The sequence below is a fragment of the Bombus flavifrons genome, chromosome 8, assembly GCF_040668555.2.
Source record: "Bombus flavifrons isolate JBK064 chromosome 8, iyBomFlav1_principal, whole genome shotgun sequence".
Taxonomy (NCBI): domain Eukaryota; kingdom Metazoa; phylum Arthropoda; class Insecta; order Hymenoptera; family Apidae; genus Bombus; species Bombus flavifrons.
The window spans coordinates 12,021,859-12,048,858 of NC_138449.1; the positions used below are offsets into that span (position 1 = coordinate 12,021,859).

The following is a 27,000-nucleotide window of genomic DNA, read 5'->3' on the forward strand; positions in this document are numbered from 1 at the left end:
TAACCACGATTTCTATAAAAACCCTAGGAAACGTATGATTAAGAAAATGCTCTAACGTCGATGTTAATATAGTGATAATGATAATAATAACGATAATTATTATTATTATTATATATAAATATATGAAATATATACACTCCTACATAGAAGACACTGTTTCACAAATTCGCAGCATATACATTAATATGATAGTTCCAATCGTGTGGCAAAGAGAGATAAGAAAACGTTTTTAACAGAGATACGTGTGTTGATTAATGAATATGCTAGAAACGAACAGTTAGGCTTTTTTACATCCCCAAAATGAATCGATCCGAGTGCCAAACTTCTATATTATGTAATATATAGTTATATAGGACTGTATTTTCCCTGCCGACTGAATGCATTACTCTTGTAATTCAAATAAACTGAATGTGCGATGTTATATAAAATGAACGAATCATAATTACCTTTATAGACCTGGCCATGATTAATCTATTCTTTGATCAGTTAATTTCATGCATTGAAGAAAGAAATATAACTTTGCTGTGTTGAATATTCTTTCCTCCCTTATAACTTTTCAAATATATTTTACAATAGATAATAAATAATGATATTTCCCAATTCGAGACAAAATATAGAGAATCCTGAATAATTCCTAAACTTGCCGCTTTGAAACGTAGATGGTATAACCATTGTCTAAATATAGAATAGATATGACATTATATGGAGCTACGTGTCTCACGTTCTGAAATACCGACTTCAGAAAAATCTGCGATTTGCTACAGAAAATACAGAAATCATGTTATAGGTAAAAGGATCTTCATTTCTCATCTCTGACTACATATCAGGCCTATTTTATATCCCATCAACATATGTTAGTTAAACCTACTTTGTAGCATAATGAAATTTCTGATTTTTTGCGCAATCGGTATTTCAGAACGTGGAATACCCAGTCCCATAAGGTGATGAGTCTATTTTATATCTCATCTGTGGCAAAAATCACTTTTCAACATGGCCTCATACGTGCGGTAAGTTACTTACTTTCGGCCTTTTAACCTTCAAAAAACGAAGTTAATTCTTCATGAGCGGAATACATCACTCTATAAATCATTCCGTACTTAATTCATCTTGCTTATACAAAATAACAAATTAGACTTCTTTATGTATTTACTTTTATAATCCAATCATAATTACGCTGACGTGTCCATGATAATACCGTGATTTGATTCGGCACGCAGCATTACTTTTATCTGTTTAATTTGTTTATAAAAATGTTATTATCTGTTCAGAGTCATTAAAAACAGGAGGCGGTTTTAACGTAAAATGAGAATACAATTAAGTGTATTACAAAAGCAACAATAACAAATAACAAAATACATAATAATGTTCTTTCCGCTATTGTTCAGGAATAAAACGTAATTGATATTAACAAATTAGAGTATTTTTTATAACAGAAAATTTTATGAGCTTAATATTTTATATTGTAGATTGGGATTACTATTTCTATTAGTCTGTTCTTTCCTCCTTATTGATGCAGTTAATAGAGATGTATTTAAAACATGTGAACAGAGTAGCTTTTGCAGGTAAGTTTCCAATACTGTCTATCATTTCTGAGAATTTAACTAATTATGCTACTAATATTAATACTATATCAATATTATTAGACGTTGCAGAAAAGTTGAGCCTGGAAAAACACCATATCAACTTTTAACAAATACTTTAACTCAAAATGAATCCAGTATAAGTATAGACTTGTTTAATAAGGATACAAGAGTTCTTTATATATTGCAATTAACTGCATTAAAGGATAGTACATTTAGACTCCATATCAATGAAAAAACGCCATTACGTGACAGATATGAGCCTGAATATGCTCTTCAGAATCAACCACAAGTATCTAAATTAAATTTAATTGAAAAAACTACAGATCATATAACTATAACAAGTGGAGAAAACAAAGTTATTTTATATACTAGTCCATTTAGAGTGGATTTATACTCTCAGAATATATTGGTTGTGTCTGCAAATGCAAGAGGTCTTATGAGATTTGAACATCATCGTACAAAACCTAAGTATGCCTTATAAAGTTGCTTTTGATATATTATGCCTAATTATTAAATATACATAATTAATGATATTTTTTAATAATGATTAACAGGAAACCAGAACAAGAAGAAAATACTGAAAATGCTGAAATAAATGGTAATAGTGATGGTCCAGGTGATGGTGCAGATGATGATCCAGGTGCTTGGGAGGAAAGTTTTAAAACTCATCATGACTCAAAACCTTTTGGCCCAGAAGCAATTGCTTTGGACTTCAGCTTTCCTGGTGCTGAACACGCATATGGTGTACCAGAACATGCAGATTCCTTTGCTCTAAAATCTACAAAACAGGCTGATCCTTACAGATTATACAATTTAGATGTATTTGAATATGAAGTCAATGAAAAAATGTCACTTTATGGAGCAATACCTGTTCTCTATGCTCATGGTAAAGAAAGAACAACTGGTATCTTCTGGCATAATGCTGCAGAAACGTGGGTCGATATTTTATCAAGTGCAGACAATAATGTCGTAGAAAGTATTGTAAACTTTGTATCTCGATCTGCTAAAAAATCACAAGTGGATGCTCATTTCATGTCAGAAGCTGGTGTAATAGATGTGTTCTTTATGTTAGGTCCTAAGCCTCTGGATGTATTTAAACAGTACACAACTTTAACGGGTACAGCACCATTACCTCAAATGTTTACTTTAGGCTACCATCAAAGTCGTTGGAATTACAACGATCAAGATGATGTTATACAAGTAGCAGAAAATTTTGATACACATGATCTACCTTTAGATGTTATGTGGCTCGATATCGAGTACACCGACAGTAAAAAATATTTTACTTGGGACGGGCGAAAATTTCCAAATCCTATTGAAATGGTGCATAATTTAACTGCAAAAGGTAGAAAATTGGTTGTAATTATTGATCCGCATATTAAACGTGACCCTGGTTATTTTTTGCATAATGATGCCACAAAAATGGGTTATTACATTAAAACAAGAGATGGAAAAGACTACGAGGGTTGGTGTTGGCCAGGATCATCTTCGTATTTAGACTTTTTCGATCCAGCGGTACGAGAATATTATATCAGTCAATATAGTTTAGATAAATTCCATGGTACCACTAATGATGTGTACATCTGGAATGATATGAACGAACCAAGCGTATTTAATGGTCCCGAAGTAACTATGCCTAAAGATGTGATCCATTATGGTGGTTGGGAGCATAGAAGTGTTCACAATATTAATGGACTTCTTTTGTCTATGGCTACATATGAAGCTTTATTTAGAAGATCAGAAGGCTCACTACGGCCATTTACACTTGTGAGATCTTTCTTCGCTGGTTCACAACGTTATACAGCTATGTGGACTGGCGATAATACAGGCGATTGGGATCACCTACGTGTAAGTTATCCAATGTGCCTCTCTTTAGCCGTTTCTGGAATGTCATTCTGTGGAGCAGATGTTGCTGGTTTCTTCAAAAATCCAGACTCTGAACTGTTCATTAGATGGAATCAAGCTGGTGCCTGGCTTCCTTTTTATCGTCAGCATTCTCATATTGAAACTAAACGGCGCGAACCTTGGTTATTTAACGAAGAAACTCTTCAAATTGTCAAAGAGGCTTTTAGAATGAGATATTCATATCTACCATTATGGTATACACTTTTCCGAGAACATGAAATAAATGGCACTCCGGTAGTGCGACCTTTATGGGCTCATTATCCAAGTGAAACTGAGACATATGCTATCGATGATGAAATATTAATCGGTGACTCTATACTTGTACGCCCGGTCTTTCAACCATCAGTTACAGATGTTAACGTATATTTCCCTGGAGAAGGCACGGTAATTTGGTATGACGTTGATACCATGCAACCATATTATCAACCAGGCTTAGTTAATATTCCGGTGACTCTTCATAAAATTCCGGTATTCCAAAGAGGCGGCTCTATCGTTCCACGTAAAATGAGAATACGTCGTAGTACAGTAGCAATGAAAAATGATCCCTATACTTTGATAGTTACCACAGATTCTGCGGGTAAAGCTAATGGCACGTTGTACATCGATGATGAAGCTAGCTTTGAATATCGTCATGGAAAATACTTGTATTTAAGACTCAATTTTGAAAGAAATAAATTGACTTCTACATTTATCGACAAATTATCTTCATATCAGACAGAAAGCTGGTTGGAAAGGGTAGATATTGCAAATCCACCTAAAGGTGTTAAATCTGCTGTATTAAATTCACGCAGTATGTATCATCCTAATTCAATTCAAAAACGTATTATTTAACATTATAATTAAATTACGAATTATTTGTGTTTTAGGTATGGCAAAGGTTAATTTGGAGACTAAATACAATCCAAACAATAATGTATTAACCGTGCGTAAGCCTGGTGTAAATATGGGAGAAGAATGGTCTATCGAACTGATCCATTAGAAGTTTACTCATCATAGACTCAGTAATCATACATTAATGCCAATTTTCTATTATTCACATATTTTTATTAGCTATGTGTGATCAAAATGCCATTGTATACCGTAACGAGATAAATACAACATAGAGTTAATGTAAATGATATATATATCAGATATTTCACCAAATTAAAGATTACTTTGAATTAATTAAACAATAGACAATGTAAAACTATTACTTAACGTGTAAAGTTTATAATTATGCATGTTAACTTGGACAAAACATATATAGGAGCATTATCATATGTAAGTACATATTAGAGGTAGGGACATTAAATATGTTCCTATGAATAAATATTTAAATACTTAATACATTAAGTTTTATGTTCATATATTTTATAATTAATTTTTAGTTCTACATGATGTTGTTTATTTCTTATTTCGTTAAACGAACTTATTTTGTTGCAAAAATGTAATCAAAGGAGTTGTAAACATGAAATTACAAAGAAATTTTTTATTTTCATCGTAAAAAGATGTTTTATTAAATTAAATACGTTCTGCAGGCGCTTGTTTATGAGCTAAATATAAAAATACTATTGATGATAATGCAGATACCAAAAATATAACGTCAAACCACCTATGATAAAAATTAAATTGCAATTCTCCTAAAACTTGAGTTATTATAATCCGATATTCCGCAGGCATATTCATTCGCATTAGAAGCACAGACGACACAAAATACATACCCTACAAAAAACACATAATTATATCATCAAAAAAGCAATAAACTTTTATCCATATCAAATAAAATAATCTTACCATTATTTGAGCAAGTATAAGTACAATAATATTCGATGATTTGCTGCTTGATATCGCGTAAAAAAACTGAAATAACAGAATAATCAGTATTTAATAGATATTTTCAAACTTCTAAATGTTTTCAAAATAGTGCAAAAAATATCTGCTCCAAACATACCTTCGTGAGTGTTAGTAATAAACCACGAATTGATGTTAATACAATACAACCAACAAGATAGAAAGAAATGTGTTGGGACCAAAATGTAACATCGATATCAAAACCAATCCAGTGTACTGCAATTTCAATTGCTCTAGTTACGGGATCTTTCTTGCCCACGCGATCGAAAACAATATTAATTGTTGACTAGAAGAAAACATAGACTTCAAATCTATAATTTTTTATCCAATTCTATTGTATAGATGCTTACAATGAATATTTTCCAAGTACAATACACAGAGAAAAAGTACCCTAAAACATTAAAATATTTCCCCTGCCAAGTAGCAGCCCATTCTAAACGTTCTCTTGCATTTTGAATATCGTGTGCTTCTAAAAATAATTGCCGAGATAATTCTTCTAACGCTGTAACTTCAGTTTGTAACTGTTTAATACCTGCGATTACATTTCATAAGATGTACATGTAAACAAAACTATTTTATATTCTAATCATATCAAAGAATGTAATACATACTTTCCTGATTACTTTTAGTACCACTTAAAGGACCAAACATCCCCCAAAGTCGAGATCTAGCTTCAGTTTGCCCTACAACTTCTCCCTTCTTAGCTAATGCCATTCTCTTTTTCTTAGCCACGATCATATCCATTGTTTGTAATAATCGTTTTTCTATAGCCTGTACGTCAGCATACGTTACAGGTCTCATAAAATAGGCCATTGAAGTATATGGATAATTTACAGCACCAAATCCTGACAATAGTGCCATAACAGTGACACCAATAACTCCTATTCTACTAACACCTTGTTCAATGGATAATAGGCCTTTTTTTGGACTTAAGATTGGAAAGGGATTTCCCACTTTCCAAAACAAGTAAAGATAAAAGAGATATACAACAACTGTTAATGGCCTTATTAATTTCAGTCTTACTGTAAAAAAATGATTGTTTAATATATTCAGTATTACATACTAATGTAAATATTTATAAAATACACTCACCAAATCTGATATTGCTAATGATGAAATATGCTATGTAAAATGGAATCAAAACAATTACCATAAATAGGAGCATATAAAGGCCAACATTCCAATGAAAATATCTAGAACTAAATATACATTATATTATTAATGCACAATTTAAAAAAAATCATTTACTTACCTGGAGTCAAGAACTCCAATTATTTCAAAAATAATTAGTTCAAACATAGTACAAGATAGTGAAAATGTTGTGGAAAAAATTAGTTGTACTAATCTGTGATGAACTTCATAATCCCGAAATAATTTTTTTACAAAAAATACCCATCCTCCCAAGAAGAAAATAATCTGCAATATGCAATACAAATACATAAAAAGATAAAAATAAACTAATTAGGTCTGATAATACACAATCTGACTAGATGAGATTAACAATACTTGTTATTTTAAAAATAGATTACACAATTTCAGACTGGCACATTTATTATAAAATTATTAACATTAATACAAACAATACATAGTACGTTATAAAAATTTAATAAAGCTAACGCCCGACTATTACACAGAAATTTTAAAATAATTTCACAAAATTTAATTTATTAATTTATTAATTTATTAATGAAACGTAAATATGTTTCGAAATTCGCAATATTAATAAAAATAATGTATGATAGAAAAACATAAATATTACAGTTACAATCCTTTAATAAAAATATCAATCACTTATAACCTAATTCTTTAATATCTACGAGTACCGGCAAGAATCTATTTATATTAGTGGAAATAAATTTCCACCTGTGTGATTAGAATCACGAATGTATCTTCCAAGAAACCCATTTTTTAATATCACACACACTTCGCATTGCAAAGTATGAAATTGATCTCGTTGCTTGTCAGAATACGTCAATGGAATTGTCACTGCACATAACGTAGTAGTCGTTATTATAAGATTTGCCCCACTCCGCATCCATTAATACTTTACAAATTATGTTGTGATAAATGCGTATTTATACATGTACAAACATCGTTGAGAAGATTTAAATATCGGTTTCTGTAACATATTGAACTAAAAAATTTTATACTTATTTTGATACAGTGCATTATATTTTATAAAAATTACTCTTTGGAAAACGGTATCAAACTAATAATAATTATTATGAATTACTGCAGATACTACCTATGAATCCGTTTATATAAACTAAAAGTAAATTCAATAAAATAAGGAAGAAATAAAGGTTTATAAAAAGATTTAATCAAATATTACGTTTACTATTTTAATATACATATGTTCAATTTTATTTTGTCGCATTGGTTATAAAGTATTTATGGTTATAAAATTTAAAAATTCATAATTAATAAATTTCCACATACTACATACGACGTTATAATTTCTTCGAAGGTTATTTCTCAGCTTGTATCTACAGCTTGTTTTGTAGATGTACTCAGTGGTATTACAGGCTAATGGAGATATATACAATAAGCAAAATATTTTATTAAATCTATATTAAAAGTACTGTATATCCAAACTTACCTCATTCTCCGTATCTTCAATATCTTTAAGTGTTTCTCTATACCTTTTAAGTAGTCGTTCATGTGGAGAGGTTTTAATAAGCTTTTTAGAATACTGAAAATCCTTCTTTGCAGGAGTTAAACCTATTTAATTTCAGTTAAACAAATAATTTTTCAAAATTATGGATATACATGCAATACATATAACAATAGTATAAATACTAGTGAATAATTGATCATACCTGTTGGATTATCGCGATATAAATCTTCTGTAAAGAATTTGTCAACTTGATCAAGTATTGCTTGCATTTCTAAAATACTTTTGCTATTCACATTTTCTGCATTAATATTTTCACTCTCAAGCTTTTTACTCATTTCTGTAAATACAGTCATAAATGCCATTTTACAATCATCAAAACATTTTATATGTTCATTGCTAGTGGTATAGACTTTCATATACATATCCTGAAAACCATAATATTAAAAATAAAATGAGAATCGAAATAACTCTAACAATTTTAGGTGCCAACTTACATTCATTACTGACAAAATAAAGCTTTTATCTTTTGCCATCTTTTGCTGCATTTCCGTAATATTATTTTCCACGCAATTTTTAAAACTCATTAATGTATCACAATTCTTATTTATGTTCGATTGGAACTGATCTATTGATATTTTACCTTGTGCTATAGCGCTTTCGTTCAACAATCGTGACTATCAAAAGAAATGAATATCAAATTACCTCATAATATTGTACAATAGGGAATCTGCTTTTCTAAGAAATTCAGTATTTTTTACCTTATCTGTTCCTTCAACAACTACCTTTTTTACTATTTCTAGGTCACTTCGAAATCTTTCTTGTAAATCATTTTGTTTTTCTGTCTTTATTTTGCAAGTATCTGAAGCTTGATTATTTATAGTTCTACAAGTTTCATCAATATTGTCTAATATATTGCATATTGAAAAATGATTCTCTTCCTGCTCCTTTTGTACCTCATTGAAACAACGTTGCAAATCGTCCATCATCTGCAAGTAGACAATATCAGGACTACAACAATATAGTCCTTTTTTTAAAGTAACGTACCTTTGCAAAATTTGTCCGTTTCTCGATAATATCATTTTGATCCTGTCGAATATTTTCAATATGTTCTCTAATTTCTAACATATCGTTATTTAAGCGAACCCGCTTTTCAGATGAACATTTAGAAATTGATGTCATGGATTCTTTTGTAGATTCTATTAAGTTATCAATATTTTGAGAAATATCAGTGTTTAACACTTGCAAACCTTCAGCTAGTTTATTCTCCAGTAACTGATGAAATTTTTGTACAATATGGGAAGAAATATTATTTAACATACTAATTTTCATATTAGTCATAGCTGTAACATTTTCACTTTTATTTCCCAACCACTGTTGATACCTTAAATACTAAAAAATAAATATTTTAATTTGATGAATTTCATAATAAAAATATTAATTGTATTTTGTTACATACAGAATCATCCATATTTTTCATCAACTCATTGATAATATTTTGTTTAAAATTAACAAGATCCTGGGACATAACTTGAATCGCCTTTCCAATGTCCTCACTAACTGATACACTTTGCGCTTCTAAAGAAGCAAAATAGTAAGTATTTACTTACAAAATTCAATATTTCTACTGAACATTCTACTTACCAATATGATCCTTCATAGATGTAGAGAATTGCATTAAATTTTTGGTATGTGATGCAATATCAGCTTCAATTTTTTGGATTCGTTCCTTAATGTTGTTCTTAAACTGTTGCCCAAGAGATTTATTTTGCTGTCCTATTTGTCTATAAATATAAAATGTTAATTTTAAATTCACAAATATAATCTAAAATTTAGGATTTTATCTGAGAGAAAGTGCTTACAATTTACGAAAGATTTTATCATGAAGTTTATTTACATCTGAGGTGGCTGTATCAGCAACATCTAAAACTGTTTGTACTTGTGATAAAAGAATATTTTCAGTATTTGCATGTTTTTCAACAAGAAATTTTTGTTCCTCTTTTTCTCGTTCCGATATTGCCAAGCGTGTTGACGTTGACATTAAAGCATTTACTGTGCTTTTCAATTCATTTTTTGTACTTAATAGTTCATTTGCTTGTTTGGAAGTTATTGATTTTAATTCATTAAATATTCGCTAAAATAATAATTTTGATTTTTGCATTGTGTAATACAATAAGAACATAATAGAAATTATAAAACTTTGATCAACAATCACCTCTTTAGAGTTCATACATTCTTCAAGTGCTTTAATATGATTCAATTTTTCCTCTATTTCTTTGCTTTGAAATTCTATCAAAGATTGCATTTCATTGTAACTGTCCGGAGTTAGATAAATACCATTTCGTTCACGACATGCTATTAAATCTTTCTTTAATCTTTCAATTTCTTCAATATATTCTTGAAGTAATGCCTTCTTAGAAAATTTTTGATTAACTTCAGGTCGATTTGTGATATTTTTAGCACGGTGTGCATAATCTAATGTTGACAAGGTTTCCTCAAGATTAATACTAGCAGGAGATATTGTAGCAATTATTGAAGTTCTTGTACGTCCACCTAATGATTCTTGGAGTAACCGTGTTAATTTAGATTCTCTGTACACAAAAGATAAGCAAGAAAATTCAATATTTGAATGTATGTTATAAATAAACTATCAGAAATTATATTAATTTATTAATAATTACTTAATTTTACCTATAAGGTACATGTGGAGCTTTTTCTGCTAATGCTGTTATAACTCGACCTAAAGTTAATAAAGATTGATTGATATTGCCTGCTTCTCTTGCTCTTCGGTCAACAGCACCAGACCTTCCAACATTCTCACTACCAGCCAAATCAACTAAATTTAGTTTTCCTGTTTTCAATAGCTCTTCACCCTCTATAGTATTCTCCCTTATATGAACAGTAATCGAAAATATTGTATGGGAACGACTAAAACGCAAATAATATTAATATTGAATTTCATGAAATAAAATAGGCATAAATAGCTATTTAAAATATAAAAGCAGAATATTTTTTAACCTTGAATGAGCATTCATCAGAGTAGCTGCAGTCTGGCGTTTTTCTGATCCTTTCTGAAGAATGTTAAATACTTCATTTTTAGTATGTATTGACATTTCTTCTAAACCATGTACTATTACAGCACCTTTTTTAGTTGGATCTTCATATATCCTTTTAAATCATTATACAGAATTTTGATTTTGAGAAAATAGCAATACATGAACAAAGGGTATAAAAATCAAATACCTTATTTTAGCAGCATCCTCACTAGGAGATAATAAATCAAATATTTCCTCGTTGTATAATTCTAAATAGCTGGCTCTTACTGAGTATTCCTGTACGCCTAATACACGCAATTCATCAAATAAGTGACTTAAAGCTCGAGGTATGATTCCAGCAGTGGTATCCTGTAAATTTTATACATATATACATATATATATGTGTGTATTCATATATATCTTTATATATATATGCATACATTATAATATATAATATATTCTTTTATGTTGTCTATTTCAAGACTACTATTTGTAGAAAGAAAATGTTAAACCAACTGTTTGCCAATGTAATGATGGATCATTGTCAGTTCCTTCCATTGTGAAAGTCTTTCCAGTGCCAGTTTGTCCATATGCAAACACTGTGCAATTATATCCAGCCAAAACTTCTTCCAGCAAAGAACTGACAACTGCATTATATACTTGTATCTAAAAATTTATTAATAATTATTCATCTTTTTTTTAATGTTATCTATATAATATTAAATACTAATTGAAAGACGCACCTGCTTTGAATGAGGTCCAAATACTTTGTCAAATGTAAACTTTTTTGTAAATTTATCATGAGGTCTTTCCCGAATGACCACTTCTTTATTAGATGGTATATCAACAACTGTTACCGATTTCCCGGCTTTCTCAGCATTATTTATTGGCCTACCATAAAAGCAAAGCAACATCAATATAAAATTACGTTTTAAAACAAAGTTTTGTATAAGTACTTCATAGTTTAATATGGAATTACCTGACACGGACAAAGACTTGTATATGTTGCTTTTTCTCTTTTTTCGCATTGCGCGTGTCGTTCATTTTTGTGGAATAAATCTTCTTTACACTCTGATCGCTTTTAGTTATTTCACCTTAAACATTCGTCTCTTTTTTTCGTAGAATAAGTCGCTACCTTTCACATTGTATATAAACGCTTCCTTATATTATTAACCGTTGAACAATTTAAAATCTATGTTTTACAACAGTTCCAACAGAGGTCTCTTACATCGAACTGTACGTAAAATCACAAAAATTTATCCTCAGTTACTCTATAAATTACCAAAACAAAACCAAGATATCACTCTACAATCTCCAAAGAGAAAAGAAATTAAATAATTAACTAACTACACGGAAACAATAGTTATATTAATCTATTGTGTAATGATTACAAACAAATCAAATATCTATAAATCTTTTTATGTAACTTTCAATATCAATAATAAAATTTTTACATATATTATAGAGACGAGGCAGTGAAGTGAAATTCGAGTATCACTAGTCGGCAGCCAATAATTGCAAGCGCGGCAACCAAATTTTGTTTCCCTTTACTGTCTCGTTTCGTTGGACATACTATAGATAAATGTACAGTTACTGGTACGCTTTGAAATACTTCGAATCCCTTCAAATATGTAATCAAAAAGAGGTATTGTATTAATTGTATATAATAAATAGAATTACGTAGAAAATCAGAATAATATGCAGAGTAAATTTATGAGAGTTGAAACTTTAATTGAACTCTTGAACAGTCTCGCCTTATAGTTCGAGAAGTATCATTCTTTAATTACAAAGAAATTAATTTCACTGTTTTATGATGAAATGGTTATAATTTTTCTTAGATCCATCAATGGAGGGATTTTTAAATTTGCTATGAAACCAAAAAGGAGAGAGAATATTTAGATAAAACTAATCTCAAATAATCCCTTATATTCTAAACTTTCATTTCAGCCCTCAAAATTTAACAAATTCTGCCTCGGAGTTGAAGAATTTGGATTTTTTAATTTTGCCATTTGTCGATTGAACATAATTAGATATTACATACGTACAGTTCAGACGCAAATATCTTAAGAATAAATTATGGGGACGGTATGGTTATTTAAGTAGTTAAATTTGCTTTTTCGCGCTCTACGAAGTTAAAAAAGATGACGATCTTGAAATTTTGTAAAAAAAAAAAATGTTCTTCGTTGAACGTGGCCTTCGAAATACTGTAATTTCTGATAACTTCTTAAAAAATCGTGTTCAGGGTGCTTCCTTTTTTGACAGTACTAACAAATCGTGGATTACGTATAATTATGAATTACAAATTGAAGTTCAAACATCTATCACAGTAGAGAAACTCAATTCTTCTTATCAATTTATTTAAAATCATTCATGATATCGTAAATTTTGTAACAATAAATTTATTTATATTTATACCGGGGGCTATAAATAAATGGCTTAGAAACATAGATTAATTAAAAAATGTCTATGAATGAAATATTCTAATGTATATAAAATATTGCCTTGTATGCTTACTTTTGGATTTTTTTCAAAAAGACTAAGATTTTTTGGTATTAACTTTTCCATATCTATTTATTTATGTTCTAAAAATATTTACCATGTTTTAAAGTGAAAATAATTCAAATTATCCAGATTATAAGGCATGGACTCTGTGTTTTATTAAAAACTTGTGTAAGTGCATTAATTTTACGAATTTGACAAAATCTTTCTACAAAAGAAATTGATTCTTTTTAAAATTATAGATTAGAATATTTACTTAATAGTTTGATTGAATTACATAGAATGTATAAGCATAATCCTAAAATTGTATCACTGATAAATGTGCTTAATGTTTTAGTTAGTCAAATTTCTTTCGGTTGCATCTACATGGATCAGAACTGTTTGTGAATTGTTTGCATATACTACAGTAAACATAATATTTCATAAATTAAGATATTTTGCTATACTAGTGCCTTCTTCCTATACTTTTTCCAATAACTTCCCTTTTCACTTCCGCTCTTTATATAAGAGGTCTATATAAAAACATTTGTAATAAAACATGGCTATTTGTAAAAATGACCATGTCAATCTTTAAGAAAGCAAGGGCATTTGAGGGATTATAACCCATAGAATATGAACCTGGGTGCTATGCCATAAAAGCTGTAAATATATTCGTTTTATAATATTTTAGTTCATTTATACTTTCTTTGATATCAGATAAAGCTCTGTGACAATGTTTCTTTTCTGGCATATTTTTATAAATTGTTGGATTCCATCTCCTAAAATAAATTATGCATTATTTTTAAAAATAATATAAATTAAATATAATCTATAATAGCTATCACTAGAGTATATAGATAATTTAAATGCAAATACCTGACTAGTTCTTTAATCACACTGCAATCAATAATTCTATAATGTAAGTAATCATTGACTAATGGCATAAATTTTAGTAAGAATAAACGATCCATGTAAACTGTATTACCAGCTAGGGGACAACTTTTACTTGGAATGTATTTTTTTAACAAATTAAGTAACATTTGTTCTACATCCTTTAAACTAAATTTGCTACATTTAGATTTTGCTATCAAGCCAGTCTGGAAAAATGTAGTTCTTATGATAAATATAAGTTATAAATGCATGTTTAAAGGTCAAATAATTACTATAGTAAAAGATAGTTGATTCACCTTTGTATGCCAGTTAGTGCACCATTCATTCATATTTTCTAACACTACATCTGGTTGATTAATTACAACATTAAATTCTTCACTTATAATGTTCAAATCTTTGTCAGTTATCAAACAAGCAACTTCCAAAATTGTATCCTTTTCTATATCAAGTCCAGTTAACTAAAAAGGAGTTTAATATAATATTTTTATACGTTTAAGTTTATGATTACAGTGATTGTATGTTCAGAAAAACTAAAGCAATCAAATATGTATACAAATCCTTATGAGTGTATACTATAACTTAACCTAGAAAAAATTTCATAAAATATTTACTTCTGTGTCTATCCATACGATGCAATCACGATTGTCATATGCCATATTTTCGCTTGATGAGATCTAAAATATAAAATCTGTTTTATAACTATTCTCGGAAAAGGATTTAAAAGATAATTTATCTTCCTCTTTTATCACTATGTTGAAATTTATTCTTCTAAAGAAAATTTTAATATAGATAAACTGATTTGCATAAATTGATTTGCAATTTTGATATATATTACAAGCATCATTACATAATAATTGATATTTTATAATTATTGAAACAACGTATTTCTCGTATGAAAAAACGTGAAACATAAGCTCGAAACATAACCTAATCCCAAATGAAATGTCTGTACTAGTATAATTACATAATTGATTATATATAATATACTATAATATAACTATTACAAAAAAACTTATATTTTACTTTAATTAAATACTTTAGTAAAAATAAGTTCAGTTATAATACACTTACTGAATGTAAAACGTCATAAAAGGAATATGTATATACTATACTGTCCAGATTTCACGTTTCTAGATACAACGGTTTTTAAAAATATTGTGGATTTGTTCATATTTTTGTTCTTTTACAGAACATAATAAAATTTCAAATATTTCCAATATCTCAATATAAACACTGTTTAATTGTATGTTTAATAATACCAATCAAGCTCATATACATATAAAGAAGTATATTAACCCTTTCGCTACGAACGTCGCCTATAGACCCGTACAGCGGTGTCATTCCGACGGAGCACATTGCCGTAGCGAAAGGGTTAATGACAGGCTACTTACTCAAAACGATTATGTACACGAAATGAACCTGTACATGAAAATTAACAAGAAGTTAGAATTCAAATTAAACTTTGTTGTAGAATGTTTTTTTTTTAAATTTAAGCTGTAGTTCTACCTATTATGAATTACAATCAAAAGAATATACGAATAAAATATACACGAATAATGTAATATATGGAATATCGAACTGTTCTTTCGAGAAAAGGATTGTTGGCCCTGAAAAGGACCGTTCTTATTTTTGCTGCCAGAAAAAAATTTAAGCTCGTTCTCCACGAATTCTACGCGCCAACTGGATATCTTTTGGCATGATAGTAACCCTCTTGGCGTGAATAGCACAAAGATTCGTGTCTTCAAAGAGCCCAACTAGGTAGGCCTCGCTTGCTTCTTGAAGCGCCATGACTGCTGAACTTTGGAAACGTAGGTCAGTTTTAAAGTCCTGTGCAATTTCACGAACAAGCCGTTGGAAAGGCAATTTACGGATCAAAAGCTCAGTACTCTTTTGGTATCTTCGAATTTCACGAAGAGCAACAGTTCCGGGACGATAACGATGAGGTTTCTTCACTCCTCCAGTTGCAGGCGCACTTTTACGCGCAGCCTTTGTCGCCAATTGCTTTCGAGGCGCTTTACCACCAGTCGATTTACGAGCAGTCTGCTTAGTACGAGCCATTATACTCTAATATTACAATACGCGCGCAGAAGACTGTATACAAGTAAAGTTTCTTAGCTCCGACGACGACTTGGAGTTTATATATCTCACGAGGCAAGAGCTGTGAGCGTTTGATTGGTTCATTGCGATGGAGAAGGGGCAGTCAATCAAGGGGAGTTATTTTAGATTGGTCAGCTCGATAATAGTGGGGGATCAGTGTTTATCATATACAGAGGTATTTAATAACTTTTTAATTAAAAGAGTAATTATCGCTACAATTACAATTCAAAAGAGGCACCATAAAACCAGCTATGTTCCCCTTCCGCTCAATAAAACTACAATCTAACTGCCAGTTAATCTTAAAATTCTTATTCACCAAGCTTATATCTATGTATATTGTACATACCTTATCTGCTTACCAAAGCATGGTACGATTTCGGAGGTTAAGTTATAAATTGAGATTAATTTTGTATAATCGATCCTTTTTAGGACCATCACATATTTTTAAATGTATGGTAATTCTCCATTTATACAATAAGACAACAGTCTACAATGTTTAAAATTAAAATAAATATTAATAGCTAAATATTAATTCCTCGTTATTGTCTGTCGTTAGATAAGGCCGATGATATATTGTTATGACAAACAGGTGGTTAGTACAATGTAGTTAATAAGATATACATGTTAAGTTCCTGAATTATATTTCAGATATATGTATTTAAAGACAAATGGAGTCATACAAAAATGGGCACATGAGAACCTAAAATTTTGATGGGAGTTGTATATAAAGAAGTTTTCAACCTTTCTTAGTACTATGTACTACATATAATATTCTTTTATAAGTCCTTAATAACGATTTTGTCCACTTGTAATTCTTTTAATATTCTAGGCTTCTAATATAAATAGATATTTATATTTATATTACACTTTGTTCTCCTTGTTTCCCAATTTGTTAAAATAGTAATTGATATTTGAAGTTCTGCTATTTCTAAATGAGGTAATCATATATCGTTTATTGCGTGATATAAATACAGTGTTACAACTCCAAGTCTATGATACTACTCGGCGCCGTTATTCTATAGTTTATGATCTTGCTACATACACGTATCTTGATTGGATAATACAGAATTAATAGATAGTATTGCGAATGATATTTATTTAAATTCTACTCAGATTACAATTCTAATCGATTAGAAGAATTGAAAAGGAAAACAAGCAAAAGTTCCAATGAAAAAAAGAAATTGGTGGCCCTGAAAAGGGCCGACTTTTTTAAGCTTGTGAAAGTAGATGTTCTTTTGTTTATTTGTTATTTGTATACTTAGTAACTGCCTTTGTACCTTCGTTAACTGCGTGCTTAGCAAGTTCTCCAGGCCATAAAAGCCTGACGGCGGTTTGTATCTCTCTCTTTATCTGTCGAAAAAAGCAAACTTGACGAGGGAGATACACTTCCAAAAAATTTCAAGTATTGCTTCACGAAGTCAATTTCAACTCTCGGTGGTGATAACGGTGACAGGCAATTAACGAAGCAAAGACACAGTTAACCAATGCGATACTATCCTTCTGCATACCATGATACGAAATCATTTTCTTTCGTACGATAAAAATTTCTTTCTCTCTCTCTCTCTCTCTCTCTCTCTCTCTCTCTCTCTCTCTCTCTCTCTCTCTCTCTCTCTCTCTCTCTCTCTCTCTCTCTCTCTCTCTCTCTCTCTCTCTCTCTCTCTCTCTCTCTCTCTGCATAGCTGTTGCACCGCATAAAAAACGACACGATCGTTTTTGCCTTTGTCTGTTAGATGCCTCGAAGGGTCGATTTCGAAAGACATTGTCGTTTTCCAATCAGATTTTTGACGCTTCTTAATTGCCTTTGCTTCTAGTACTTTTCCAATAAAAATACTAACATCATTTTTAAGGAAGCGCAAACAAAGAGTAGGTATATAAAAAGAAATCTATCAGTGGATTTTACACAGTTCATCATGATTTCGATAAGTGTTAAGTCTTTATATATTTTCATTTTCCTTACTTTAGCTGTGAACCGCAATGTCTTCTGCATCTCCCGCAGCGCGTTCGAAATCAATCAATGGGATACAAACTTGATACCCGATTCTTCGTATGGTAAGTAGATATATTGATTTAAAAGAAACGCTTGAGTTTTTATATAATTAATTTATTAAATTGAATTTGATAATAAAAAACAAAACGAAACAAAAAAGAAGAAGAGGTGGATGAATTAGACTCGACCAGAATCGTCGGTGGACAATTCGCAGTACCAAATCAATTTCCATTTATGGCCGTGGTGCATCGATTGCTGGGCAATGGAATGACCTCACAGTGTGGTGGAACGATTATTTCCTCAAGATGGGTGTTAACAGCAGGTCATTGCGTTGCATCTGGACCTAACCAATTTCTTGTTGTTTTTGGTATTTCCAACAAAACCGGGATAGAGTATAATTCCTATAAAGGGCCTGGTGTAGCAATGTTAACGAACAAAGCTATACTTCACCCGAATTATCAAATAACCTTGAATGATATCGCACTATTGTACATGCCACGCAATATTCCATTCAGAGGTAAGATCCTCATCAAACAAATTAGAAACGTGCCCAACAAGCAGATTCGTATGTAAAAATATATTACGTCTATATTATTAAATCATTTTTTTAATTTTTAGCAAGCATCCAACCTATTAAGCTCGCAAATTATAACAACGTGCAAAAATCATTCACTGGCAAAACAGGTGCGGTCATCGGATGGGGAAAAGACGGACCTTCCGGAGCTGGAACGAAAAGACTAAAGTACGCGCTTCTACCAATTATTTCGAATAACGAATGCTCCCCGTATTGGGCTGTAACGGAGAAACACGTATGCACTTCAGCCTCATACCATCAAGACGCATGTCAGGTAAATAATCTCGTCATTTCCTCCTTTTTCGCAATTTTTTTGCTTAAAAATGCGGAACTTTATTGGTTTTACTGGAAATGCAGGGTGATAGCGGTGGCCCGTTGATCGTATTCGAAAATAGTGTCCCTCTTCAAGTCGGAATCGTTAGCTATGGAGACGGATATTGTCCCAGTAATAAACCTGGCGTGTTCACCCGAGTCAGTACATTCATCGATTGGATTCAACAAGTTACCAAACTTCGCTTTTAAAAAAATCTTGTACTTATCATATTAGCGGTTTTACAAGAATAATGGTGGTTATTGTTATCTATCTGTTAACGATATTTTTATATATTTTGTGTATTATAAATAAAATTGGTTTATAGGCAATTTTAGCCATTTGCAGCTTATAGCTACGTTTACGATGCTATCGAAATTTCCGGATTTTAACACGATTCAAAGGAAACCGTTTACGAAACCGATTACCAGATTCTTAAATTCGCTAATAGCCGACATGAGTTGCCTCAAACGCAATCGACGCATCGTAAACCTTGCCACCTTACGTTCCTACCTCATTTCGTAAAAAAATCGGGTTTTTGAAAAAGAACATCCAACAGGAAGAAGATTTACACCTACATTTTCGACAACGAATGCGATGAGTCTCGCGAAGTATTGTCTTGTGAAGTACATACCATCTCATAGAGTATTATCTTCAGAGATATTGTTTGAGAAGTATTTTTTTTTTTTGCTAACAAATATTGTTTTGAGAAGTATTAATCTGTGTGTGACGAGTTGTGTTTAATCCGTATAATCAGTAAATCACTGTATCTCACCTTATCAATTATATTTAGTTTAATCGTTTCACTTTCTAATAGTTGATTTGTAATAGTCTTTCGAAAATATCTCGAAACAAAAAACGTATATAAATTAGAAATTAATATGTTTCCAATCTTTTTGTACCTATAAATATCTTTTGATTTAGTGTATGTATGTAAGTTGGAAGCAACGCAAATTCAAATATTTAAAGGCGGACTGGTGGACGGTGTGCCGGCGGGTCTTTTGTTCTCAGAAAATATGCAAGGGATACACCTGGGCAGCTGCAAAACGGAGGGGAGATCCCTTTGCTGACTTGACTGTCCATGTGATATGTAGTTGGTGGGGTAGGGTCTCAACAGCATAGCTCCGGAGATTCTAAAGTACATATGTAGCATACGTTACATGTATACATATACATATGCCGACCAACCGACCAAGAATGCAGCTACATTTGGAAGATAGATATTCGTTTTCAGGGCAAAGGGCCTTGAACAAAACTCCTGCAAGATTTAAGATATTTTTAAGGACGTTCTGCTTTCTCTTGGTCTCGTGATTTCCCTTTTCAGTTCAAATCTAATGAATTATAGTGATATTCCAATAGTTTTTCCGCAATCAATAATTAAAATTTCTTATGGTAATTCATTAACGGACGCTTCTCTTAAAAATTTCATTAAAAATTGAAAGAAGCAACGAAGATTATGCAGTAACATTTATTCCATGTTTCAATGTACAAGGTTATAATCGATAGAATGTATGCAGTAATATCGTATTATTAATTTTGTTACCGTAGTATTAATCGTTTAAGGTATGTATTAAGCAATGAGAGGGAAATTGATTCTATATTAAGTTTCTTTGGATATATGTATGGTTCTATATAGCCAAAGTTTAAGGTGTTTTTCTATCTTGTATTCCCAGACTTTCTAGTAACACATAAAACATGATTTTTTAAATCCGAAATATATGTATAAATATATATATTTATATAAGTCATCATCGATTTCTGATCCTTATTAACTTAAGTTGTTGTCGATAAAATCCTCTAAACAATCCACACATGTACATATTAGATTTTATAGCAAATGTTGTCGTTAAAAAGATACATATGCTTCTAAGATCTTGTAGCCCATAAAAAAGACGTATACGTAATGTTTTTTAACAATTCAACTGTTCCGATTGATTATTCAAATAGATTTTCATATGTTATTTATTTTTTATTTTGTTGTACATTCCGACAGATTTCGTGTACAAGCTTTCCAAATGATTTCTTGGGTATTAACAATTTCGTGCATTTTTGATAAGGAGGCACCTTTCGAATGACGTACCTTTTGGAGCTTTTAGGTTTCATTATTTTACTATTGCACTGATTAATACGAGTCATGGTTCGTTATATGAGAAAAGAACCTTCTGCGCTGCTGCACTTTTGAATATGCACTATAGATGTTTGAAGGTACTGATATATATAATCTCGGCTTGAAACGTCGCGATGTCTGATTGGCGGTATCAAAGTGGTGGGGAATATACCTGTTCCAATGTATAAAAGCGCTGGCACTCGATGCCACACCAGAGACGAATTTAGTAACCTTAGCGGTAACGTTGATATTGAAAGTGGTATTTGTCAGGACAAAATCTTTCACTAGTAACCAGTAAATTTTTCAAAATGACTGGTCGTGGAAAGGGAGGAAAGGGGTTGGGAAAGGGAGGAGCGAAGCGTCATAGGAAGGTACTTCGTGATAATATCCAGGGTATCACGAAACCAGCAATTCGTCGCTTGGCTCGTCGTGGTGGTGTTAAACGCATATCTGGCTTGATTTACGAGGAAACTCGTGGTGTCTTAAAAGTTTTCCTAGAAAACGTCATTCGTGATGCGGTTACGTACACCGAGCACGCCAAACGAAAGACTGTAACGGCTATGGATGTCGTATACGCTCTGAAGAGGCAAGGACGCACTCTTTATGGTTTTGGAGGTTAAAATGCAAAATCATTGTTTTGACATGCAATCAGCAAAACGGCCCTTTTCAGGGCCACAATTTTTTCCTAACATAAGAACACTCGTTCTATTTCATTTAGAATGTTTCCTGATACATATTTTTTAAATAAAATTGCCTTATGTATTTATAATTCCTGATTAATTTTGTTCATATGTTCAAATAATTTATGGAATAATTCGATACAATCTGTTTGTAGGTATCACTTTTATTATTACTATGAGATCATTATTCCTTTAGAAAGAATTAACTATTGGCGCTGAAAAGGGCCGTTTGTGTTTGAAAAGTTAATTATGCTTTTCCTTTGGTAAAATTTCGACTTGAATATCTGGCAGTACATCTCACAGCGTTATTATTATTACAGAAAGTGATTTGTTGAGTTTTTTGTTGTTACAAATATGTAGCTAGTTACAAATTATATGTATGTGTAATTTTTGTTTTCTTATTGTCGCGAGCAACATCAGCCAACTCTGTAAGAATCGTGCTTCGAATGCATAGAAAGGATTATTTGGTTACAACGACAAGTTTGGTTAGGTCAGTGCGCAATCGAATTACAGCTTATTACCACGTGTATTTTTTATTACCAATTCGACTCATTGGACTGACTATAGATGAAACAAATATGGCGTCCGAGTAAAGTCATACAATATGCATAAACTTCTCGGTACAAATATCAAATTTGCAATGGTCATATTAAAGCGTAATTATAATTTTGTCTTTGTTGCGGATATATATTGCCGATTATTAATCCATCCGGTAGCATTCACTGAGAATAGGTATATTAAGGTTCGTCCTTGACAGCGAAACGAAAAGAACTGATCAGCAGTTTAAACAAAGCATTTACAATGTAATACACACCCATTCACCAGAAAGTCTAGCGCAAATCAACATCATTAAAACGACTGTGGGCTGGCGGGTACCATAATTACCCTTTCAAGGTCTCAAAGTCAAGGAAAAATGACGAAACAAACTATGAACAACCTCCAGGCAAGCTAAAAGACAGAATAGAGAACCCTACTCCATAAGAGTGAACAGAAGATCTATATTACTAAAAGATCCAGACAAAATAGTAACCATACAAGTACAAGGTCCAGAAACTGTGAGTATGGTGCTAACACTCACACTAAACATACCAAACTTTAATCCATTCAAATTACTTAGAAACTGCTTCAACACTGAACACAATCCATCCCCAAAAAGCACACCCTCTTTCCTCATAAACTCAAACAAAACAAAAGACATAAAAATACATAGATAATACAAACACAAAACACACATCCTGTAAACCACCCTGGTCCATTATTCTACATACACTCACAAAAAGATCTCCATAACACATATGATGATGGCTTCCGAATCAAATGTTTTTTAAACCAGTCTAAAATAACCTTTAGAAACACTCAGCAACATGACTTTTTGTACCAAAAACAATATCCAATTCCATAATTACTCTTAATTACACATGAGAAGGCCATAACAATGTTCTTAAAAGGACTTCCTAAAATAGATGATGATAGACCATGATATACTGACAGAACTCAAAAGCCATAATCTAAAGCCAACATCCTGTACCCAAATACAAAATGAACAATTCTCAAGCTACCCAATATACAAAATCACGTTTACTCCAGGAACCAGTGTATTAGAAGTCAGGAAAGTAGGAATCATATTTCACTCATGCATACATTGAGAAAAATATGACTCCAAAAAACCATTCAAACAATACTTATACTACCAAGCACATGGACAAGTCAAATTACAATAAAAACCCCAACAGAAACCTTTGCAATAGACACAGAATAAGCACATATTTCATTAATCTGCAAAATATTGACTGCAAGATAGAAAAGCTGAAGAAAACAAGCTACATAACGCATACAACAAATCCACTTTCAAAACCAAAACATACACGTACATAATAACTTCTGATCATTCTCCGCACCAACTCATCAAGTCTAGAAATGGACAATAAGATTCCCAAAACACAAACTAGCCAGAAACACAAATCAAAACAAGCAAAGTGACACCACCAAATCTAATCCTCAGCATAATAGATAACTCTCTAGAGAATATATAACACACTACACAATAACTACTTATCAATACCTTCTCTAGAAACCCAGGCTGAATCAGTTTTTTCAAAGAAGGAGAAAGCTGAATTATTAGCCCCCATCTTCCACAATATACCAAGTATTCTCACACCAACTACTAGCAACACAAATAGTAACTCAAATTCAAAATGCAACACACCCTGTCAATTACAACTATGTAACCCCAGTAATAGTTAAAAAGCACATAAATATAAACACATAAAACACATAAAAGGATTAATATGCAGGACATTAAACAATAATCACAATAATCCACTAATAAACAAAATAGTACGATACAACATAAACGAAATTCCATTAAGAAATAGAAAAGCTAACCAAAATTATCCAGAACCTTAGCCCCATTACAATAACCATTATGCTTATGGGTTTTGAAACTTTTATCCTATCACTAGAAGTGAAAACAAAATAAACCACCATAAAATGTACCTAACCAATAAATTACAGGTTTAGAGCATTAAGGCACACAACAGCCTCAGGTACCACATAAAAGCCACACGGTGAAAAATAAAAAATATTTTTTTAATGTTAAAAGAAAGAGATTTTGAATTGTCAGATGGCAGTAGAAGCGCATTAAATATAGGGAGAGTTTAAAAAGCCGAGTGTTTCTTAGGTGCTGCATTCTGATTGGTGCGCTGCTGTTGGTCCGGCTCCGAATAAATGTGATGAACCGGCTTGTGCAGTTCATTCACAGTAATACTTCGAACGAGGAAGCTTCTATTCAATCGTTTGTATAAAACTAAAATGTCCAGTCGTGGAAAAGGAGGGAAAACAAAGGCGAAGGGAAAGTCATCCCGTTCGTTAAAAGCGGGACTCCAATTTCCTGTTAGTCGTATCCATAGACTTCTGAGGAAAGGTAATTACGCCGAACGCGTGGGATCTGGTGCTCCTGTCTACCTGGCTGCAGTTATGGAATATTTGGCTGCTGAAGTTCTGGAATTGACTGGAAATGCAGCACGAGACAATAAAAAATCCAGAATCATACCCAGACACGTTCAACTCGCCATCCGTAATGACGAGGAATTAAACAAATTACTATGTGGAGTCACCATCAGTCAAGGAGGTGTTTTGCCAAACATTCAAGCGGCACTTTTGCCAAGAAAAACAGAGAAGAAGGCATAAACAACAACAATACATCCACGAAATGGTCCTTTTGAGGGCCGCAAATTATCTTCAAGACGAAGGATCTTTTCGGATTTTGCTTTGTTCTTTTAATCCTTCGGATTTACACAATTGCCACAATAATCATCGACAACCCATGTTACGCATATCATGTTACCCATATCATTATATTTACTATTTATTACCCGAATTTAAAATCTTAAAGTAAAAGTACAATCATTTATAATCAATGTGATAAGAAACTTGTAAAAAATGCAGATGAAGTTGACGGTGATTTGGATTTGCAACTTTTTGACAAACTTATTATACAAGTTCGAAATGAATCCATTAATAATAGTATAATAAATAAACGTAAATCAATAATGCCGCCAAAAGCTAGTGGGAAGGCAGTGAAGAAGGCTGGTAAAGCCCAGAAAAGTATCAATAAAGCTGACAAGATGAGACGTAGGAGGAAGGAAAGCTACGCTATTTACTATTTTATTATTTATAAAGTTTTGAAACAGGTGCATCTAGATACTGGTATTTCTAGTAATGCCATGAGTATCGTGAACAGTTATATAAATGATGTTTTGAACATCATCAGCAGAAGCATCTCGCTTGGTGCACTACAATAAACAATCGACAATTACTTATCGAAAAATTCAAACAGCAGTACGTTTGCTTCTTCCTGGAGAGTTGGCTAAGCCTGCGGTTAGTGAAGGAACTAACGCCGTTACGAAATACACTAGCTTAAAATAAACAAATGATTACTTCAACTACTGGCCCTTTTCAGGGCCACAAATGTTTAACTCATGGGAACTTATCCTTTTTTATATTTTCCGTTCATATGTATTTTTACCATTTTATAACCCACTTACAAATTATTACTGGATTCATTCAGAGAATGAGCCTTAATGAAGAAATCTTTTAGGAAATTTAGTTCGAAGGTATGTACAGGATACACGTATGTATATATACCAGTTTTAATATTAACTAAAATAAATTCCTAATGTTTTATATGCGAAAAATGTATATACATCAAGTAACATGTTAAAGTCGTATAATTGTACACAAAGATAATTTATGATTTTTTGATTAGTGATTAGTGATTAGGTTTTGATTAGTGATTAGAGATTAATGATATTTCATTTAAATGAAATTGAAAATATTAACCATTTCAAGTAGTTTAATAAATTAGAAAATGGAAAGTCAATATAAAAAATGTTTACACGGTCCTGGCCAAGATTTTATATCCTTATGTTAATTATATTTCGATCTTGCTATACCGTAAACTAGTATTATAGAGGCGTGTTAGTGTTTCTTTTCTCTATTGCATAGCAAGTGTTTCTTTTCTCCATTGATAATACCCGATACGAAATATCGAATTTCTAAAATAAATTGTAAATGAAATAAACATGTTGGTTGTCGTTCTACAAAGCTGCTTACAAGAATTACTGGAATTAATGACACAACACGACATTATTTTTAGAAATTTCGAAAAAGTAATAATTTTTGTACTTAAAATTATAATTTTCAAATTAAAATCATAGTTCTTCAGTAATTTGTAATTAAAATTCGAGTTGATTTAATATCAACGTCAAATAATACAAATTTTCGAATTTATATTATTTCGAATTTATATCGAGAATATGCAATATGAGGAGAGATTTGGGCAATTTAAAACTGATGACTAGGTTAGGTTTTTTTTATTATCGTGTAAAAAAATAAAAAAGATGAAAAC

The 27,000-nt window shown here is 31.5% G+C and overlaps 9 protein-coding genes and 1 long non-coding RNA gene across 15 annotated transcripts; 6 read left to right on the top strand and 4 right to left on the bottom strand.

Moving 5' to 3' along the window:
- The first annotated feature begins 886 nt into the window (after window positions 1-886).
- Window positions 887-4,812, top strand: GCS2alpha (glucosidase 2 subunit alpha). 2 transcript variants are annotated; one of them, XM_069117818.1, is made up of 5 exons: window positions 887-1,007; window positions 1,467-1,562; window positions 1,644-2,051; window positions 2,138-4,278; window positions 4,355-4,812. In XM_069117818.1, exons 1-5 carry the CDS (start codon window positions 991-993, stop codon window positions 4,465-4,467), a joined length of 2,775 nt encoding a protein of 924 aa, XP_068973919.1. In that variant the 5' UTR covers window positions 887-990; the 3' UTR covers window positions 4,468-4,812. The 2 variants fall into 2 exon arrangements, with proteins under 2 accessions (XP_068973919.1, XP_068973918.1); XM_069117817.1 differs by lacking the exon at window positions 887-1,007 and adding an exon at window positions 1,017-1,394.
- Window positions 4,813-4,952: 140 nt separating this feature from the next.
- GPHR (golgi pH regulator) lies at window positions 4,953-7,480 on the bottom strand. 3 transcript variants are annotated; one of them, XM_069117819.1, is made up of 8 exons: window positions 7,182-7,480; window positions 6,571-6,734; window positions 6,411-6,517; window positions 5,930-6,340; window positions 5,669-5,850; window positions 5,419-5,604; window positions 5,262-5,327; window positions 4,953-5,189 (listed from the first exon to the last, which is right to left on the bottom strand). In XM_069117819.1, exons 1-8 carry the CDS (start codon window positions 7,221-7,223, stop codon window positions 4,989-4,991), a joined length of 1,359 nt encoding a protein of 452 aa, XP_068973920.1. In that variant the 5' UTR covers window positions 7,224-7,480; the 3' UTR covers window positions 4,953-4,988. The 3 variants fall into 3 exon arrangements, with proteins under 3 accessions (XP_068973920.1, XP_068973921.1, XP_068973922.1); XM_069117820.1 differs by having other exon boundaries at window positions 7,142-7,479; XM_069117821.1 differs by having other exon boundaries at window positions 7,117-7,479.
- Window positions 7,481-7,617: 137 nt separating this feature from the next.
- Window positions 7,618-12,147, bottom strand: LOC138182215 (kinesin-like protein Klp61F). Of its 2 annotated transcripts, none has more exons than XM_069117816.1 (16): window positions 11,947-12,147; window positions 11,711-11,858; window positions 11,484-11,633; window positions 11,176-11,336; window positions 10,951-11,100; window positions 10,624-10,860; window positions 10,148-10,523; window positions 9,795-10,066; window positions 9,577-9,716; window positions 9,392-9,510; window positions 8,980-9,324; window positions 8,718-8,921; window positions 8,430-8,609; window positions 8,138-8,360; window positions 7,918-8,039; window positions 7,618-7,844 (listed from the first exon to the last, which is right to left on the bottom strand). In XM_069117816.1, the coding sequence occupies exons 1-16, from the start codon at window positions 12,009-12,011 to the stop codon at window positions 7,794-7,796; spliced, it is 2,943 nt and encodes a 980-aa protein (XP_068973917.1). In that variant the 5' UTR covers window positions 12,012-12,147; the 3' UTR covers window positions 7,618-7,793. The 2 variants fall into 2 exon arrangements, with proteins under 2 accessions (XP_068973917.1, XP_068973915.1); XM_069117814.1 differs by having other exon boundaries at window positions 8,694-8,921.
- A 63-nt stretch (window positions 12,148-12,210) lies between these two features.
- LOC138182218 (uncharacterized) lies at window positions 12,211-12,915 on the top strand. The gene is made up of 3 exons (XR_011173744.1): window positions 12,211-12,347; window positions 12,433-12,612; window positions 12,806-12,915. It is a non-coding gene; the product is annotated as an uncharacterized LOC138182218 (long non-coding RNA).
- An 899-nt stretch (window positions 12,916-13,814) lies between these two features.
- Window positions 13,815-15,411, bottom strand: LOC138182257 (probable oligoribonuclease). Of its 2 annotated transcripts, XM_069117920.1 has the most exons (5): window positions 15,408-15,411; window positions 14,948-15,010; window positions 14,633-14,794; window positions 14,322-14,542; window positions 13,815-14,224 (listed from the first exon to the last, which is right to left on the bottom strand). In XM_069117920.1, the coding sequence occupies exons 2-5, from the start codon at window positions 14,990-14,992 to the stop codon at window positions 14,092-14,094; spliced, it is 561 nt and encodes a 186-aa protein (XP_068974021.1). In that variant the 5' UTR covers window positions 14,993-15,010; window positions 15,408-15,411; the 3' UTR covers window positions 13,815-14,091. The 2 variants fall into 2 exon arrangements, with proteins under 2 accessions (XP_068974021.1, XP_068974020.1); XM_069117919.1 differs by lacking the exon at window positions 15,408-15,411 and having other exon boundaries at window positions 14,948-15,261.
- Window positions 15,412-15,934: 523 nt separating this feature from the next.
- On the bottom strand, window positions 15,935-16,437 carry LOC138182259 (histone H3). The gene has a single exon (XM_069117921.1). It carries the CDS (start codon window positions 16,392-16,394, stop codon window positions 15,984-15,986), a length of 411 nt encoding a protein of 136 aa, XP_068974022.1. The 5' UTR covers window positions 16,395-16,437; the 3' UTR covers window positions 15,935-15,983.
- A 928-nt stretch (window positions 16,438-17,365) lies between these two features.
- Window positions 17,366-19,846, top strand: LOC138182649 (chymotrypsin-2). The gene is made up of 6 exons (XM_069118682.1): window positions 17,366-17,370; window positions 18,245-18,300; window positions 18,396-18,482; window positions 18,581-18,937; window positions 19,039-19,268; window positions 19,352-19,846. Exons 1-6 carry the CDS (start codon window positions 17,366-17,368, stop codon window positions 19,514-19,516), a joined length of 900 nt encoding a protein of 299 aa, XP_068974783.1. The 3' UTR covers window positions 19,517-19,846.
- A 1,787-nt stretch (window positions 19,847-21,633) lies between these two features.
- Window positions 21,634-22,180, top strand: LOC138182262 (histone H4). The gene has a single exon (XM_069117924.1). The coding sequence runs from the start codon at window positions 21,720-21,722 to the stop codon at window positions 22,029-22,031; it is 312 nt and encodes a 103-aa protein (XP_068974025.1). The 5' UTR covers window positions 21,634-21,719; the 3' UTR covers window positions 22,032-22,180.
- A 2,456-nt stretch (window positions 22,181-24,636) lies between these two features.
- Window positions 24,637-25,325, top strand: LOC138182261 (histone H2A). The gene has a single exon (XM_069117922.1). It carries the CDS (start codon window positions 24,903-24,905, stop codon window positions 25,278-25,280), a length of 378 nt encoding a protein of 125 aa, XP_068974023.1. The 5' UTR covers window positions 24,637-24,902; the 3' UTR covers window positions 25,281-25,325.
- Window positions 25,326-25,496: 171 nt separating this feature from the next.
- LOC138182260 (histone H2B) lies at window positions 25,497-26,568 on the top strand. Its single transcript, XM_081833744.1, is given in 2 exon segments — window positions 25,497-25,860; window positions 25,862-26,568. Coding segments are annotated over 2 exon segments (375 nt in total). The 5' UTR covers window positions 25,497-25,642; the 3' UTR covers window positions 26,019-26,568.
- Window positions 26,569-27,000: the final 432 nt, after the last annotated feature.